General features: G+C 41.1%; 1 protein-coding gene across 9 annotated transcripts in view; it reads right to left on the bottom strand.

Moving 5' to 3' along the window:
- Window positions 1–18,645, bottom strand: part of ARHGEF7 (Rho guanine nucleotide exchange factor 7) — an 85,493-nt gene that overhangs the window by 42,250 nt on the left and 24,598 nt on the right. For all 9 annotated transcript variants that reach the window (XR_014525567.1, XR_014525568.1, XM_083501158.1 and 6 more), the window contains exons 4-9: window positions 17,768–17,898; window positions 15,052–15,253; window positions 14,057–14,145; window positions 7,719–7,813; window positions 5,423–5,518; window positions 4,219–4,341 (exon numbers count right to left, since the gene is read on the bottom strand). Coding sequence is in view for 7 of the 9 variants with exons in the window: in XM_083501158.1 (XP_083357284.1) it covers window positions 4,219–4,341; window positions 5,423–5,518; window positions 7,719–7,813; window positions 14,057–14,145; window positions 15,052–15,253; window positions 17,768–17,898 (736 nt within the window). In the remaining 2 variants the exon portion in view is untranslated. The remainder of the gene's footprint in view (window positions 1–4,218; window positions 4,342–5,422; window positions 5,519–7,718; window positions 7,814–14,056; window positions 14,146–15,051; window positions 15,254–17,767; window positions 17,899–18,645) is intronic.

The raw sequence follows: 18,645 nt of genomic DNA, 5'->3' as shown, positions 1-18,645 counted from the left end.
CTTTGGTAAAGATTTAACTGAGGCTGCATCAGTAAGACTGATGGGTAAAGGTAAAGGTAAAGGGACCCCTGACCATTAGGTCCAGTCGTGGATGACTCTGGGGTTGCGGCACTCATCTTGCTTTATTGGCCGAGGGAGCCGGTGTACAGCTTCGGGATCATGTGGCCAACATGACTAAGCTGCTTCTGGCGAACCAGAGCAGCACACGGAAACACCATTTACCTGCCCGCCAGAGCGGTACCTATTTATCTACTTGCACTTTGACGTGCTTTCGAACTGCTAAGTTGGCAGGAGCAGGGACCGAGCAACGGGACCTCACCCCGTCGCGGGGATTTGAACCGCCGACCTTCTGATCAGCAAGTCCTAGGCTCTGTGGTTTAACCCACAGCGCCACCCACGTCCCTCAGACTGATGGAGATGTAGCCTTTAACTATGGTTAAGGGGGCAGAGTAAGCTGCAGCTCTCCACCTCATATGCAAATTTTCCGACAATCCTTTTCTCCATAGTGGTTAAGGGTTATGTCATTAATCACAGTTAACGCTAAAGCAGATCCGCTCTTAGTGATATTTCCTTGGGTCAAATTCATGGTGAAGTGCAAAAGAGGGAAGGGAGGGAAATGTCCAACACAGGGATGAGGAACTTGTAAGCCCTCCAGATGTTGCTGCACTACAACTCCCATCATTCTTGACCACTGGCCTTGTCGGCTGGGGCCAATGGGAACTGGAGTCCAACAACATCTGGAGGGCCACAGGTTCCCCATCCCTGGTCTAAAACAAAAATGAGACGCTCTGGGGAAAGAACGTATGATCCTACAGCCTGATTCTGATCACTTTACCTCATCTAAGGTTACATTTGCACCATGACTATAAATATTTTTATGTACAATAATTTACAAACACTGTGCATGGCAGGCATCAGCCTAGAAGCAGCATTTCTTCTCCTCCCTAGAGGAACAGAAGGCCTCCTCTTAATATGTTGCCTGCATAATCTAAACAACAAGGGAACCCTGTTGTTTCCCTTGTCTGAACTTCTTCAAATGTTTTGTTTTATTTGTATATAATTAAACTCAACCAACTAAATTCATACATTTGAATTGACTTGCTCATTTTATGGAAAGGCAAGGTACTAAAACAAAAACATTTTAAAGTAAAGACCTAAAGGTAAAGGGTAAAGGGACCCCTGACCATTAGGTCCAGTCGTGACCAACTCTGGGGTTGCGGCGCTCATCTCGCTTTATTGGCCAAGGGAGCCGGCGTACAGCTTCCAGGTCATGTGGCCAGCATAACTAAGCCACTTCTGGCGAACCAGAGCAGCACACGGAAACGCCGTTTACCTTCCCACCAGAGTGGTACCTATTTATCTACTTGCACTTTGACATGCTTTCAAACTGCTAGGTTGGCAGGAGCAGGGACTGAGCAGCGGGAGCTCACCCCGTCGCGGGGATTCGAATCGCCTACCTTCTGATCGGCAAGCCCTAGGCTCTGTGTTTTAACCCACAGCGCCACCCCCCGTCCCTTAAGTAAAGACCTAAGATTGCTTTAAACCAAGTGACAATCCTGCCAGAGGGTGTTAAGAACTTCCAAAGTGAGAAATAGTCAGGTTACTTTGATATGTGGCTAAATACAGGTTTCTGAATAAGGAGTGAGGGCTAACGATGGATGGAAATGTCCACATTCCTTCCAAGTCTAAAATAATATAGTTATAAGCTGAATCAATTAATGGCCCTATTGGTCCGTAGATAATCATTTCAAAACATCGGGTATCAGAAAAAGGAAACCCTATTCATCTGACCAAGGATAGTGATGTAGACCTCAAATTTTATTATTAAAATATATTTGTTTTAAATGAAAGCACTTCTGTGGCAAGCTAGTTTCTACTGTCTATTATACTCAAAGCACAATCACATTCAATCAATACCACAGTAGGCTTGACACAGCCCTTGATAACAACACTGAGTGGAACTTGAACCCCTGAACCTTAGGAATGTAGCCAAAGCCTCAATACACTCAACCAATGTGCGTCTTTTGAAAATGAAGTAAAAAAATATATATTAGGAAGTGTCAACACTGTGCTTCCAGCCACAGAATTAAACACACCGGAAAATATTATAAAGATTGCTACCGTAGGTGCTAGCATTAGCCTGGAATCCTCAGAAAGAATCATGTCTTTCCACAGGCTGTGCAAGATTACTTTTACTTATTGTAACATCCCACCCAACATTCAGCCATTCGATCACACCATTCCAAAAGCACAATGGTTTAATTTCAGTTTTAATGCATTAAGCAAATATAATTGAAACAGAAAATCCTAACCCTATTCAGGTACTCCAACTTTTAATATGGCACTTGCCTAAGAAAAGGAACAACTCTGATTGATCGGACCAAAGTTGCATCTAGTCTGCATTCTGCTTCCCAAAATGGCTAACCAGATCTTGAATGCAATAGCTCTCGCCTGCTGTTGTTTCCCTAGCAGCTGGCATTCAAGGGGATACTGCCCCTGGAGATGGAGGTTCCATATATAGTCGTCATGGCCAACAGCCAGAGATAGCTCTATCATCCAGGAATTCATCTAATCCCCTTTAAAAGCCATACAAGCCACCATCATTATCTTGGAGCAGTGAGTTCCATAGATTAACAATGCACTGTTCAAAGTGCTTAAGTGAAGGAAAAGGAGGGAATATGCAAGTGTTGGAAACTACCTTTTTTATTTTTAAAAAATGAATTTTATTAGTATTTTCCACACAACAACAACACGAAAGATATTAAAAAATAACAATACGCAACACACAAAAATCAACATTTGAAAACTAAAAACAAAACAAAACAAAAATCCATCTTACAAGTTAATATTATAAACCCTAAAACAACAAGACATTGACTTCCACCAATCCCAAAACACCACCTTTATCTCTCATTGTGTCTTCTTGTTTTCCTGTTTTCTTTATCATCTCTATCCTAACATCTAGATATAAATCCTTCTTTCATATCCTTTCACTTCACAAGGTTATTCCAGACTCAGCCAGATTTCTGCCCTCGAACCTTGACTTTTGAGGTATTCATTTAGGCACTCCCATTCTTTTTTTACTTCACTTTTTGGTTTTTGTCTTATTATGTCTGTCAATTTGGCTAATTCTAAGTATTCTGAGAGCTTACATAGCCACTCTAGTCTAGTTCATGTAGGGCAGGGGTGGGAAACCTATGTGGCCCTCCAGATGTTGCCAGACTACAACTCCCATCATCCCTGGCCACTGGCCACACTAGCTGAAGCTGGAGCCCAGCATCATTTCAAGGGTCTCAGGTTGCTTATCCCCGACTTAGAACCAAGGTATCATATGCCTGAACTACCTCTGTAACTATTATCTCACACATCCAATGAACAAAATTATTTAAGGCATTTTATGGACTGCTGAATCCTGAGCGTTTCTAAGTGATGTATATAAAAATAGATCACACAAGAGATTAAAACAATATAAATTCATTGTGAAACTGGACAGTAACACAACCGCCACCTTAAAATGCCTGCCGGAATAAGAAAGCCTTTGTCATGTGCCTGAAAAAAAAGTATTTGATTTATTTCAGGCACTGAACTAAATATGACTAGCACTACAGGCCTTGTAAGGTTGCAAACCTGTGCACACTCCCTCAGGAGTAAGGACTCAGCCACACTACTGCCTCTTTCCTCTAAGAAAACCTGCTGTTTACCACTAAATACAAATAAATATCAATTGGGTTTTCTCTAGACTGATGTTTGTTCCAATTTAGCAATAAAGACCATGTTTTCTGGGGGGAGGTGGTGGGGCAAAGGCTAAACTGATTTGACTAATGCCTACAAGCTACAGGACAAGTGATGCACACTTAGCTCAGTTGGCAGAGTATGAGATTCTTAATCTCAGGGTTGTGGGTTTGAACCCCATGTTGGGTGAAAGATTCCTGCGTTGCAGGAGGTTGGACTGGATGATCCTTGTGGACCCTTCCAACACTATGATTCTAAGTGGAAGTGTTAACGAGCCCCAAGTTATATTGAAATCAATCTACATGCCTATTTTCAAATACTCCACTAAAAAAAGCTGATTTCAAAACTGATGCTCACATCTGCTGCCACTTCATCTTCGGTCTTGTGCCTGATAAAACACCTCAATTTGTTTGCAAAACACCATTAAAAAGTGGAAAGAAAAACAAAGTTTAATTTACAAGGTTTTCTTGTTCTTCATGCACATACCTGTGTTCTGTGAGGACGGTTACTGCCGACGGGTGGTTGGCACAGTACGCAAGGTATAAATTTTTCATTTGTGGCATCAGATTTAGGAAGCAACCACCAACCCGCTGCTGAGTTTCAGGCAACCTGAAAGAAAGCAATATAAATGTAATTTTTTAAATGTTCTGAAGCTTAATGAGCAATGCATTCCAAATTCACCAAGGCCATTTGTTTTAGTAATCTTAAAGACCAAGTGTAGCTTTGGGAGTCTAGTGTTGGGGAAACTGTTGTAAAATTGTTATATATTTGATATCTCATTATGTGTTGCTGTTACTTGGAATGCGATGCCTTCTATTTTTTACAATCGATGTCCTTGCTTTTGTGCCGAATGCCCATAAGCATGACAAACACGGAGGAGGAGAGATAACTCAGCGAGGAAGAGAATGAAGCTAGAAGCAGGGATAAAAGGTAAGGGTAAAGGGACCCCTGACCATTAGGTCCAGTCGTGGCCAACTCTGGGGTCGCGGCGCTCATCTCGCTTTACTGGCCGAGGGAGCCGGCATACAGTTTCCGGGTCATGTGGCCAGTATGACTAAGCCGCTTCTGGCAAACCAAAGCAGTGCACGGAAACACCGTTTACCTTCCCACCGGAGCAGTACCTATTTATCCACTTGCACTTTGACGTGCTTTTGAACTGCTAGGTTGGAAGGAGCAGGGACAGAGCAACGGGAGCTCACCCCGTCGCAAGGATTTGAATTGCCTACCTTCTGATCGGCAAGCCCTAGGCTCTGCGGCTTAACCCACAGCGCCACCCACATCCCCTAGAAGCAGGGATACAATAACCCAACAGCTGACTCTCATGATCCTAACTGAAGAGTCAAAATTATTACAGCTGCACCAACTTTATGTTTTGAAATTATTTACTTCAAGAATGTTTACTGCTGGAAAGCGTATTTTTTAAAAAATAGAGAATAAAAATCACCTGCTTTAATATCCTTTATCACATTGCATAAAACTACTGGTGGTGGTTGTTGTTTGTGCACAGTACTTTCATTATTTTTATTTTTTATTTTTGGAGAAGTCACTCCTGTTCTTTGTTCATACTTTGCAATTGAACTGCAAGATTTACACATTTACATCAACGTGTGGGCTACAAATGTCTATAGATGCCAGGTGTCATTCTAAACAGTTAAACATAAACAGGTCTGCTAGATTGAATAGTACGTACTTGGTGCATTCTTCTAAAGACTGTACAAGCATTTGCTGAAAAGAACTGATTTCTTCTAGATTTCCCATTAAATATGAAGTATCTGTAGAGTTTAACCTGGAGCCAAAAAGAAAATAAGAAAATTAAGCACTTGTACGAAAAACAGCCCACATCATTTCTGGTGTTGCTTATATGGCCGAGACTAGCTTCCAATATAGGAGGCATAAAATCACTTTCCTTTCACATCTCTGACGTAACAGACCCCGCCCCTTTCCTCCAATTTCCCACTTGGGGGCTAAGGAAGCTAAAGAGACGGGGAGACAGGCCAGAGCTCTTTCCCACTATATACATCCCAGAAGATGCTTTCCATACGCTCTGATTGACAGCTTCCCCCATAGCCAGATTCACTGCATATTCCTGCATTCCAGGGGGTTGGACCAAATGATCGAACTCTACGATTCTATGCCAGAGTCCTCTGCAATACATAAAAGATGTGTGAGGTGGGGAACGGGGAGTGGGGGGTTTTCTCTGGGGCTAACTTGCTAACTTGCATAGGGAGCTTGCCAGAACAGAATAATGTTTGACAACCGCTGTAGAACCCTGTGATGTCATACACTGCGGCAGTTATTTCAGTTGGTTCGGTTATTAACAGTCTCGCGATTCTCAACAACTTGATTCTCTTGAGAGTTCTTTTTGGATCATCTTTTAATAAAAATTTTTTTTTATCTTTCATCTTGTTATTTATTATGAAGTAGCTGTCTTATTGCAAAAGAATTTTAGAAATACACTTGAAAGAGAAGTTGCTGAGTTACAACTCATTACCAAACTAAAAAACTATGGAGAGACCTGGTCTGAATAGTGATATTGGATTCATGTCCCATTATACATGCTAAAGCTAATTTTGGTCATCTGTCCTTTTAAAAATCCCTTGCCCTTCCCTGTGGAACCAACTGCCATCATTAACAGCCATCAACAGTTATAAGGATGTAGCGACCTCTCCCTCAGAGTATCTGAAGAAGTGTGTATACACACAAAAGCTCCTACCTAGAAAGCTTATACTTAGTTGGTCTTGAAGGTGCTACTGGAATTATTTAATAAAAATTTTTTTGGAAAGATCCTTTTAAAGCCTGTCTTAAGACAAAAAGACTTGATTCTCTTAAGGGAGTTCTTTTTGGATCATCTTTTAATAAATAAATATATATATATCTTTCATCTTATTTATTGCGATTCTCAACAGTTAAAGCAGCAGGTTATGTTGTGTTGTGCTGCTGTCTGCCTCAGACTATCAGTCTGTAAATGTTTGTTCGTCTGTAACAGTTTAATCAACATAAGGTGCTTTAGCAACAACAACAAAAAATCCACCTGCACTGTATATATATTTTTACACCGTAACTGCAAGTACACCAGGTAAAAGTTACACATTCTTTAAATTTTAAAAGAGAGCATCTTTCGTAGTTTTTAACAGGAGGGAAAAGAGAATTAAAGGGTCAAACAACTCACATACACATAGTTCTCTGTAAATAAGAACTAAAGTCTAATTCCCACAATATACACCTCTAACAAACTAAAAATCAGGGTCTCTTTCACCCATAAGCCCTTGGAACCATTGGTTGTGATGTCACATTGCTAAAAGGAAAGATCAGGGTCAATATAAATTCTACAGCGCCCCCACCACTAGCCTCCAAACAACAGATATAATATTGTGTGCATCTCTATTATAGTGCCACAGAGTACTACTATGACCCCTGAGGGTTGAAATTCCTGCATTTTAGGGGGTTGGACTAGATGACCCTCAAGAGTCCCTTCCAACACAATTCTAGGATTCTACTACTATTATGAATGCTTTTTGAATTTATTGCCTGCCCTTCACCATAGCCTCGCAGAGCAGGTTTTAAGCAACTTAAGGTAAAGGGTAAAGGAACCCCTGACCATTAGGTCCAGTTGTGACCGACTCTGGGGTTGCGGTGCTCATCTCGCTTTATTGGCCCAGGGAGCTGGCATACAGCTTCCGGGTCATGTGGCCAGCATGACTGAGCCGCTTCTGGCAAACCAGAGCAGCGCAAGGAAACGCCATTTACCTTCCCGCCGGAGCAGTACCTACTGATCTACTTGCACTTTGAGGTGCTTTCGAACTGCTAGGTTGGCAGGAGCAGGGACAGAGCAACAGGAGCTCACCCCGTCACGGGGATTTGAACCGCCGACCTTCTGATCGGCAAGTCCTAGGCTCTGTGGTTTAACCCACAGCACCACCCGCATCCCTTAAGCAACTTATGCATGGTGGCTCAAATAAGGTTTTTCAACGGCAAGATGTACTTACTTTTCACTAGCTTGTAAGGGTCGCAGGTAGTTAGAAAGCATGGTCTGTAGTTCCTTAGCATATTCGTTTTCTGTCTCTAGAATGTTTTGTAGCACCTATAATACATTAAAAAAAGCCTGTGACTGTCATGTTAAAGCTACAGAGAGGAGGAAACCAAAATGTCAAGACACCAATATTGTTTTCTATAGTTTGACTGTAAATAGGAGAGGAAGAAGCGTGCACTTGATTAAAGGTAAGCAATTAGCGTAGTAAAAAAAGCACGTTTTTAAAGAGTCAAAATGGTAGGAAAGGGCTGTAGTAGAACCAACACTTTGCAGGTGTGATCCTCAGCATCTCCAGGTTAGGGCTGGAAAAAAATCCTGCCTGCATAAGGCAATATGTCTGGCATATCTTCCTTATAGCACCTTGATTATTTAAGGCACCGATGGCTAATATTTCTCGACAAAGGTGTGCTAGAAATTAAAAAGTGTGAGATGGTACTCCGCTCTGCAGCTCTCCTTCCTGCCTTGGGTGTGGTTTTTGCCACACTCTACAAACAGCGGCACACAGGAGTGATATCGGAAACTCCAAATCTTATTGTACTGCAACCCTGAATTTCTTTCTCACACCTTTGTCTAACATACACACACACACGGCCACTAGAGTACAGGCGCAGCTAGATGTCAGTGTTCAAAATTAGCCAGGTGCATTTTGCGACCAAGTGAAGATGCCCAGGCACCAGGCACCACCATCTGGTTGTGCATGCCTGGGGATCATTGGCTCTGGGCTGTTTACGCACACTAATACCACAATCAATTATATTTTATCTGCACAATCGGAATCAATTTCTGGAACCCAAATGCTTTTTCTGCGTAGCCTGAGCGGGAGCAGTCACCATGAAGAAAAAGAGGTCTGAATAGGCCAATATATACGGTACATGAGGACTGTCCCTGGATCAAGTGACTTTTCTTCTTTAAGTTTTCAATGCTCTTAACCCAGTTCAAGGCTGTCGTCTGTCCTAGCCAGATGTTTAACTGAGAATCAATCACAGTCAGCCCAGTATATCTGAAGGAGCGTCTCCACCCCCATCGTTCTGCCCGGACACTGAGGCCTTCTGGCGGTTCCCTCACTGCGAGAGGCGAAGTTACAGGGAACCAGGCAGAGGGCCTTCTCGGTAGTGGCGCCCGCCCTGTGGAACGCCCTCCCATCAGATGTCAAAGCGATAAACAACTACCTGACATTCAGAAGACATCTGAAGGCAGCCCTGTTCAGGGAAGTTTTTAATATGTGACATTTTAGTGTATTTTTCATCTTTGTTGGAAGCCGCCCAGAGTGGCTGGGGAAACCCAGCCAGATGGGCGGGGTACAAATAATAAATTAATTATTATTATTATTTTATTATTATTATTATTATTATTATTATTATTATTATCATCATCATTTGAAAAATAAGACTTTGGAGATGTCTTACCCAAAAATGGCAACCAGACATTCCATGACTATAACCTTGGTTTAAGGAGCCATTTAGCACCTAGCTTATATATGAGTTTCTAACACTGCTAGGTGTACAACAGAACTGCCCTAGGAGTAGGGAAATGTAGTAGTTTTCAATAGTTGCTAAGAGCATTGCAATCTGCAAGAATAAGCTATCTGTTTTTACCACTACTTTCCCTTTTAAACCCCCAATTTTTTATTACTTTGGGAAGGCCAATATAATGCAATGGATCTCCTAGGACCCCCATGATCTTAGGATGTCGTTAGCCTAACTACATTATTCAATACAGCAGTTTATAGTTGGTATGGGCATAAAACCATTATTCATGCCAGATGTCTATATGAAAACCTGATGAAACAAGTGGCATGCTGAACTATTTGAAACAGAGAATTCACTGCTTCTTTCATTAGTGTTGCTGAACTCAGTTTTATTCCTTTGAATAGGCCTATTCAGCTGAAGAGAGGGCGCGGAGGGTGGGGGGGGGAGACAATTTCTGAGTTCATTCTTTTGTTGGTAACTTGACTCCTGCCCCGAAGATTAAAATGTCTCCATTTTGCAAGAAGCGCTACGAAGGACAGATGTCACAAAGAACACATAAGCTATTAATTAGTCAGTCAGAAAGTACTGGCTTGCACACAAGAAGCAGAAAGATTAATAAATTATATCTTAGAAAGAAAAGACAATGTTGAAACATCAGCAGACCACAACACTATTGCATGCAAAACTAGGCGATGCATAGAAACCTGTTGCCTGCTGCATTACAAAACCAACAATCAGCAAAAGTTGCCTTGTATGTGGGGAAGGGGGTATTAAATAAGCATCTAGAAGAAAAATTTTATAAGGCTTTCAAGTATTACACTGGAACTATTTTGCATCATTTTTACGCAGGAGTCATCAAGGTGCATTCTCATGATCTAATCTCTGAAAAAACATTAATTAACTGTATTAGTCTTCGAATTAAGAGTGATCCTATTAAGAGACGCTTAATAGTACCACTCTTAAATGTTTTTAAATTAACTGTTTTTAATTTTAAAATGCACACAGTATTATTTGCTAATCTGAGAAAATAAACCGTATCTAAATTAAAACATGCTGTGTAACACAGTTTCTTAATTACCAACAGCTAACAGAGCTGCATTTCGGCTAAGTGTAAATTAAATTCCCACAAATAAGCATGTTCCCGAAGTTTAAATAATTCTCCTTTACATTACCTGCATTCATGAAGTACCATTTTTTTAAAAAGTCTATTTTGACTTTCAAGATTCATACTGATTTTTATACAGAAAGTTCTCAATTCTCATAATTTCTTTCTGTCTCACTGTTCTTGGATGGGCTTCAAGTTCACTTACCTGCCTCCCAGGGCAGACAATTCACATTTACAATATTTTTGGAGGTTACAAAGCATCAAACATAGTAATACTTCACATTCAGCGTAGCTGCCCCTCACGGTTTCTAATCTCGCCACCCTGCTTGTCTGCTCTAATAATCACCTTTCTCCTCTTTCCTGCTTTCTGCACATTCTGGCTGCTGCAAGAACCCATGAGATTTCAAAGACCCCGTTCCAAAAGCTCCATCACCATCTGATGGAACTAGGTACCAACTGTGGACTGCTTTCACAGACATGGTAACCTTTAGCAGTCTGCACACAAATGAAAAGCATAAAGAGCTGGATTCATTCAGTGTGAGCTATTCCCTCAGTCACAAGAGGGGATAAAAATATCAAGTATGTCTAACAGTTCGCTCACACAATGTCCAGTTATCATCCCTAACTTTGACTATTCTTTTATTCAAAAGAATAAATAACAAAACTGCTTAAATGACTGTTTTGATATCAGGTGAAAGGAAACTAAGGGCCACTTTACAATGTTTTTTCTTCCACTACACTAAAAAAAGGGGGGGGGGGGAGAGATACACAATCATAAAGAGAAGCTGCCTAAGTATCTACAAACTTTTTGAAGCAAAATAGATCCTTGCATTATTTTGTGTTTTTTTTTTTGCATGTAATAGCATATACTTTCCCCCCGCCCATCCTAGAAACAGAAGAACTGAGAATATGCAGAATAAAAAGTCAAAAATATGTAATGCAGAAATAATGGTGTGTATCTCTAAATAGACAAATTTCAAATAGTCACAAAAGATAATAACAGATAAAACCAAATTCAACACTATACAAGAGATTGCTAAAAGTCCACAAAATTACAGGGGCCTGTCTCCTGATCTATTTTAGGAAATCTTCATCAAGTCCGTTTACATGCAACTCATAACATGTGTGAACATTCCTTTTTAAAAAACACACACAAAAACAAAGCCATGAAAAATGTGGGCTGAGTTTAATAACTTCACAGCGACTTTTCTGAATTTTCTGAGGAATGTTTTTGGACCCTGGGAGTCATTATGAAAAAGCTTTCCCCAAGAAATACTCTTCACAGATTCACATGTCAACTACCAAGTGAGAGACAAGTGACAGATTTACTCAGCATTCTCAAAGACTAACATTCCAGCTGTGACAAGCACCCTTTTAATATTTTTCAGCAATGTTTAGATTTTGTGCCCTCATCAAGAGTGCAAGTTACATTTCATCAGTGAAGTTCTCTAAAATTTGCATATCACATATTCACTTTTCAAACATTCTTTAAAAAAAAATTACTATCCCAATCAGCTCAATTGTTCCCTTTCTTAATTCATTGGAATAACCTCCTTTGAGGAGGGCAATGGTAGGGGACACAGGGGACTCCAGATATTGGTGTTCTACAACTTCCATCATCTTTGAACGCTGGCCAGCTGACTGCTGGAAATGGGAACTGGAGTCCAACAACATCTGGAGGAAGGCCATAAATAGGCTCCCTACAAACAGATGTAGGGGAACCGCCACCATTGTTCCACAGGAAGAAGTCCTGAGAGAAAATGGCCAAAGATGGCGTCTTGTCATAAGATTTGAACATACAGTTGTAAGTCTAAGTCCCAGTCTGGGTGACGGAGAACCATTCCTGCAAGGTGCAGAAGAGACCTTGCCTTCTTCCTTCTGTGACATCAATAAAATAGAAATAAAAGTATTCCATGTAAGAGGGAAAAACTGCACAGACTAGGCCTCTACATCACTGATCAGACATTCTTATGGAATGTATCCATTGTATATTTAGTAGAACAGGGCTCTTCCACAATCACATGAGGATGGTGCACTCCCTTCCCAATGTATGACACGGCCAATATGTGGAACTGGAAAAGCTCCTTTAAATACCTGATTCAGGTGCTATTAAGGCACACATCAAAAACCTTCCTTCCTTTTCCTATGAAGATCATAAGGAGAACAGGAATAGCAATGTGTGCATTAGCCCTCACTCACTCTTTTCTGACAAAAGAATTTGCAAATACAAGAGAGCTCAGGAGCACAGCCTCTAGACTTTCATTTCATTTTTTACATAGTGCTTAATACCAAATCAAGACTAAATAGTTTACAAAAAAGATAGCAAATACAATGCACATAACAAAAGAAACGTATCAAGTGTCAGGATGCAGTAGCCTGGCCAACAAGTATCTGTAAGATGGGTGGAAGTTCAGAGAGAGGGGGGTATGGTTTGCAACGCTCTGACCTCCCCGCCCTTCACTCCCCATACTCTCTCCTACCGATAACCACCTGAATAAAAGCACCATCCATTCCCTCTTCAACCGCCCTCTTGCCAAGGCACATTCTGACTCGCAAAATATGCAACACTCACCCCACCAACACATACACATCACACCAGTTCTGTCTTACATCAGCTCCCACCTGATCTCCCTACCGCAATCATTCACACTGCATAAACACAAATCATGCAGTACCCACTACTTATGGAAACACCTTTTCATTTTTGCACAAAGACAGTCTTCAAACTGAGCTGGGTATTTGGGGCGGTCTTCAACAAAGTAGTTCTGTTAGTGCAAAGACATTCACCTGTGTAATTGGATGCCTTGTCTTCTCCTCTCCCCCTGCACTCCCTAAATCTGCTATGGGGTTTTCCCCCAACCCTCCGAAGCAGATTCGGGGAGGGTGCAGGAAGCATGTAGGGAGGAGATTCCATTTTGCAGACAGGAAGATCTTGCGCTAACAAAACCACTTATTTGGATAACGTCCTTGGAATCTACTCAGACTTGATCATGGGCTCTTCCTTATTCATCTTGTGCTGTTTTGTATCACTAGAATCATATACAGTGGTACCTCAGGTTAAATACTTAATTCGTTCGGGAGGTCCGTTCTTAACCTGAAACTGTTCTTAACCTGAAGCACCACTTTAGCTAATGGGGCTTCCTGCTGCCGCCGCACCGCCAGAGCGCGATTTCTGTTCTCATCCTGAAGCAAAGTTCTTAACCCGAGGTACTATTTCTGGGTTAGCGGATTCTGTAACCTGAAGCATATGTAACCCGAGGTACCACAGTATTTTGTGCCAGTAGGCATATAAGGTGCCAGCTCTTCCAAATACTGGCCGATATTTAAACATCAGCCTTTCACTTCAGCATTTGGGTTCCAATTCTTTAAGCCAAGACTGTAAACCTGTGAGCCTTCAAGCCACATATAGTGGCATACTGGGAGCTGGGCAGCTTTCTGGTTTGTTGCCTATGTTGGAATACAAAAACGGGCAGGAGTTTTTGCCACATCCTGGTTGTGGCATCCTGGTTTGCCACAATACATGGCTAGTGGGCTCTCTGTAGCTTAGCAAATAATGGTTTAAGGTGCCCAGATCCTGCAGATGAACATCATTTGCAAAAAAAAAAAAAAACAAAAAAAAACACCACACCAAACCATGACATCATCAACTTCGGTGCTCTAGCCTTAAGCAAGATTCTATGGATAAGTAGTGCACAATAAATTCAAATAAAGATTACTCACCACATTATAATAGCTTTTGCTAATTGCAGATGTATCAAATCCCTTTGGTGGACTCTTCAGGCTTCCTGATTTTGGGGAGACAGGTTTTTCTGAAATAGGGAATATATTAGCAGTAGGATGCAATTTCACAGCTCAGACACTAGAGGTCAAACAAAATGCTCTTCTTAAATCTTGTTGCAGCAAGGTTCAGGACCATTTACCTCAGCTATTTATTTACAAGCACACAGCTCATTCATATGGATCCGTCTCGGCTTAGTAAACAAAGATATGAATGAGTCCTTTTGCCTGAGTGTTTCATGTTCGCAGAGTCCGTTCCATCAGCACACTGCGGTAAGCTAAGAAGTCTTCAATTAATAACAGTTCCTTGTTCCACTTTTAGAACAAGCCAGGATCTTAAACCACAATTTGAAGATTTTTTTAAAAGTCTGCCTTGTTCCAAACCCATTGTTTCCCAGTTTGGACAATACAGAAAACTGTAGTTGACTGAAAACTTATGGAGTTAAATTGCTGTGTGACAAGAAGGAAAAGCACTGAATATGGGTCATTTGTTATAAATCCTAGGCTGGAGACTCTGGAACACATTACACAGTGTATTCTTTTAAAATGAAAGATAAGACCTGGAGCTTTACATTCCCTACCACTGGTCAGTGAACCATCTTCACTAGGGCTAGAAATCCAAATGTGAAAACTAGTAACTTGTAAACAAGTGTCAGAGCATACACCTGCTTAGCAGTCACGTAATGTGTGGGGATCTTACTGAGGCTGCTAAACATGAAAGAATTCTGTGTATCTGCGTGCAATGCACCTAACAATATTGTCAATATATTCTGGAGTTTTCAGAATAAAACCTCTCATTCAGTGCCCTGCCCTGATGCACAAAAGGTAGATTAAAGAATTTCACACACTGGCATGCATCATCACAAATATATATGTTACATAGAAATCCACAAAGAAAGCAAGTTTGAGCAGTTTATAAGCAGACTCTTGAAACTCACCATTTGATTTTACTTCTCGTACGTAATTGCTGGGAAACCAGCCTGTCTTGCCATTGTGAGTTCCTTCCCACCAGCCTCCTTCTTCCACTCTTGTAACGTGAATAATATCTCCTTTTGTAAAAGAAAGTTCATCTTCATTTGTTTGTTGAAAATTAAACTTTGCTCTTACCACCAGCTGGTGGTTGCTGTTATCTGTCATATCCTAGAAGTGACAAGACAAGCGAAAACAAAAGTTTTAGGTACTTTTTCAAAATGTTAACAGAATTTAACTGAGTGAGATGTATGAAACGGCATCTGCAAATCCCCAGTGCAGGATAATAAGACAGCTTTTTCACAGGCTGAAGAACAAGAAAGGTCTCCGTGGTTGTACAATGGGTTAACCATGCCATTTCTATAACATTTGGGAGTCTAGGAACATGTAGTAAACAGTCATGGTCCCCAGGCACACAAGACAGGCAAAGGTCCTAGAATATTATGAAGCCCATGATACTTTCCCAAGCTTATACTGTGAAACTTGGCATGAATTGAAAATTCACCCACCCACACATATTTGCTGCAACATTTTCCAAACTGAACCTGCAACTGCGTACTGATGGAAAAGTTAAGTCAAAACAGATGCCTGCTATCACTTTCCTAGGAGTGCCCTAAGAGCTCTTTCATTTAATGTCCCAGCCTGTATGTGTGAATCAGTATAAGCTGACATCGCCGACTGATGCAAAACGAAGTGTATGAAAGGATACAAGCACTCCTTCACATCCCTGGGTGGAGTCATTCAAAACAGACTGGAATAAAGCCAGCCACTGATTTCAGGATTTACGGCTGCCTTGACTAGTGGAAAGTATGCAGTACTTTCAGCTGCTTAGAAACTTCAGGAGTAAAGAGTACAAGACAGCCTCAAAAGAAGTGGCATGGCCGCTTACTCAATTCTAGAACATGGACGCCAATTCCTCCATCAGCTTGACACCAACCTTGCCCTTTGCAAACAGTGTGAACAGTCATTGTTCGGCAGATTTGCCATTTCTGGAAATGCACAGGATACCTTGACCATACCAAGCTAACCTCAAAATCAAACACAGAGGCTATTTCTACATAGTTCTGTAAAAGTTCACACAATAGGAAGAAAGTGAGCATCAAATGGCAAGGACTGATCATAAGACGTGGGCCTCATTTTGTTCATTTAATTTATATCAGGGGTGAGGCACTGTAATGTTGCTGGACAGCAATTCCCATCATTCCCTTGACCAACAGCCATGTAAGCTGGGGCTGATAGGATCTGGGAGTCCGACAGCATCTAGAAAACCACTGGTTCTCTGCACCTGGTGCATATCATTGGTTAGTTGCCTTTCAGCAGAAAAAGTCTGAGATGACAAGCAGAGGAACAACATTTATATGAACTAATATGATTTACTCTCACAGATTTTAATCATACTTCAAAAACTGAAAAAAACACGGATTCAAACAAAATCTGAACCAAGAAACAGGGTTCGAATTCAACCACTCACTGGGTAACCATGGGCCAGTCACTGCCTGATGACCTAATATACCTCACAGGGTTGTTATGAAGATAAATTGAATAGGGCGGGAAACAAGCATGCCACTGTGTCCTCCTTCCAGAAAATATGGGATATAAGTGTAATAAATAAACAAACTAGAATAAACCCTTATTTTTTCCTGAAGCGGAACAGAACTTGAACCATTATCCAGAAGTCTTAGCCAAGTATGAAACAGAATAGAACCACCCCCTCCCTAAACAAAAAATCAGGTTACCGGGTTCAGACCAAAAGCATAGGTTGCTTCTTCACCTATGTATGTGTATGATTGTATAATTAAAAAGTACAAATGAAAGAAGCCTTTGGGATTTATTTAGTACTTAGGTAGTATGCTTTTAAAGTAGGATTCATACCCCTTAGCTGTAAAAGTTTTAGACCTATTATTTTGCTTTGAACTGCTTTATCGTGTGCCTTATTTTCTCATCACACATTTTGTCGTGCGAACTGGATCTGAACGAATTCATTTGACACTGGCCAACTTGGTTGCCGACGGCAGTAACTAGCACTAGCCTTCCTCAGAGCAGAACCATTAAAGTGAATGGGCATGGCTAACTTAAATACATTGGTTTGAATGGGTCATTTCTAAGTAGGACCAATGTTCGACGCAACGCTGACATTTAATTGGTTAAACCCTAAGCGGAAAATGAAACACAAATGTAATTCTTGGACACACACCCTCCCCAGCGAGTAAAGAGGTCTTTTCTTCCGTATATTATGACTTAAGATAGTGCACAGAACAACAACAACAACAACAACAACAACAACAACAACAACAACAACAACATGCTGCCCATTTGACTGGGTTGCCCCTGATAACAAACATGGAGGAACTAGATGGCTATGGGCTCTGTTTACAAATACACCATTTCTAGGACTCTATGGCCACAAGCCAGTAGTTAAGCACACTTAAACCTCACTGGTGCACTAGTGGGTTTAAGCAACACCTGACTGCACTGAATTGTTGATCTCAACCCATGAATCTGCATAATCTGAAAGCAGATTCCTCAAAACAGCACAAAACATATTTAAAGTCTCAAAGGCTTATGCTACAGATAGGTGAGAAGGCAATGATCAAGTATCTGTGAATCTGAGTCAAGCTTCTCACTTTGCAGCACTAATAAAGGAGAGTGAAAAGAAAAAGAGAATAGAAATAGGTCAACACTTACCAGACTTCGATACTGGCCCTGAAAAAGTTTTGAGGTTCTGCTATGTAAAGATTGGGATCCCAGGGAATCAAAAGATTTTATTCGATGAGATGATGGCCTTGCGCACACAGAATCACTTCCTAGCCCAATATCTGAAAAGAGATAACCATGAAACATTAGCATTTCAGTAAGGCACACATATAAAATTTGTGCTGGGGACAAGCATTTATATTTGATTTCCTAAAACAGAAGTGCAGAATTCCCAGAAATGCACGTGTAAGATGCCAATTACTTGAATTAACCTACTTCTATGCAAGACAACAGAACTATATTTTATCATCCCTTGGATCTGTAAAGCGAGTTGTCTTCATAGGAATATACTGAGTACCAAAACGGGAAGAGATGGGCTTGGAAAGGATCTCTGGGCAGATGCATCCAACAGGTATGCAGGCAAAATTCACTTCAAAAGCAAATGATAATAATCGCACCCCTCATTCCCCAAAATCAAATGGAATGCATGAGGACACACTTTCATATCCACACCAGGAGGCACATTTAGACCAATTTAGACCACCTGTCCCTGACCCCAGAAGTGATATTATTATTGAAATGATTAGGATGGTGTACCACTTCCATGTATGTGTCTCCTTAGTTGGATCAGGCAAGAAATCCAGGAGACATGGGGTGGGAAGAAGAGGCCGGTAGGTAAAGTCCTCACTGTCTCATTTGGGAAAGGAAGGAACCGTACACCAACAACAGTAGCAAAATAAATCATGAAACATTTTCAGGGGTCTAAACTTATTTAAATGTATATAGCCCACTCTTCCTATACTCAGGGAGACACATCTCCACCCCCATCGTTCAGCCCGGACACTGAGATCCAGCGCTGAGGGCCTTCT

Source organism: Podarcis liolepis, assembly GCF_965112155.1.
Source record: "Podarcis liolepis genome assembly, chromosome: 4".
NCBI lineage: Eukaryota > Metazoa > Chordata > Lepidosauria > Squamata > Lacertidae > Podarcis > Podarcis liolepis.
The sequence above is the reverse complement of the archived record's forward strand: the minus strand, read 5'-3'. Positions and strand labels throughout refer to the sequence as shown.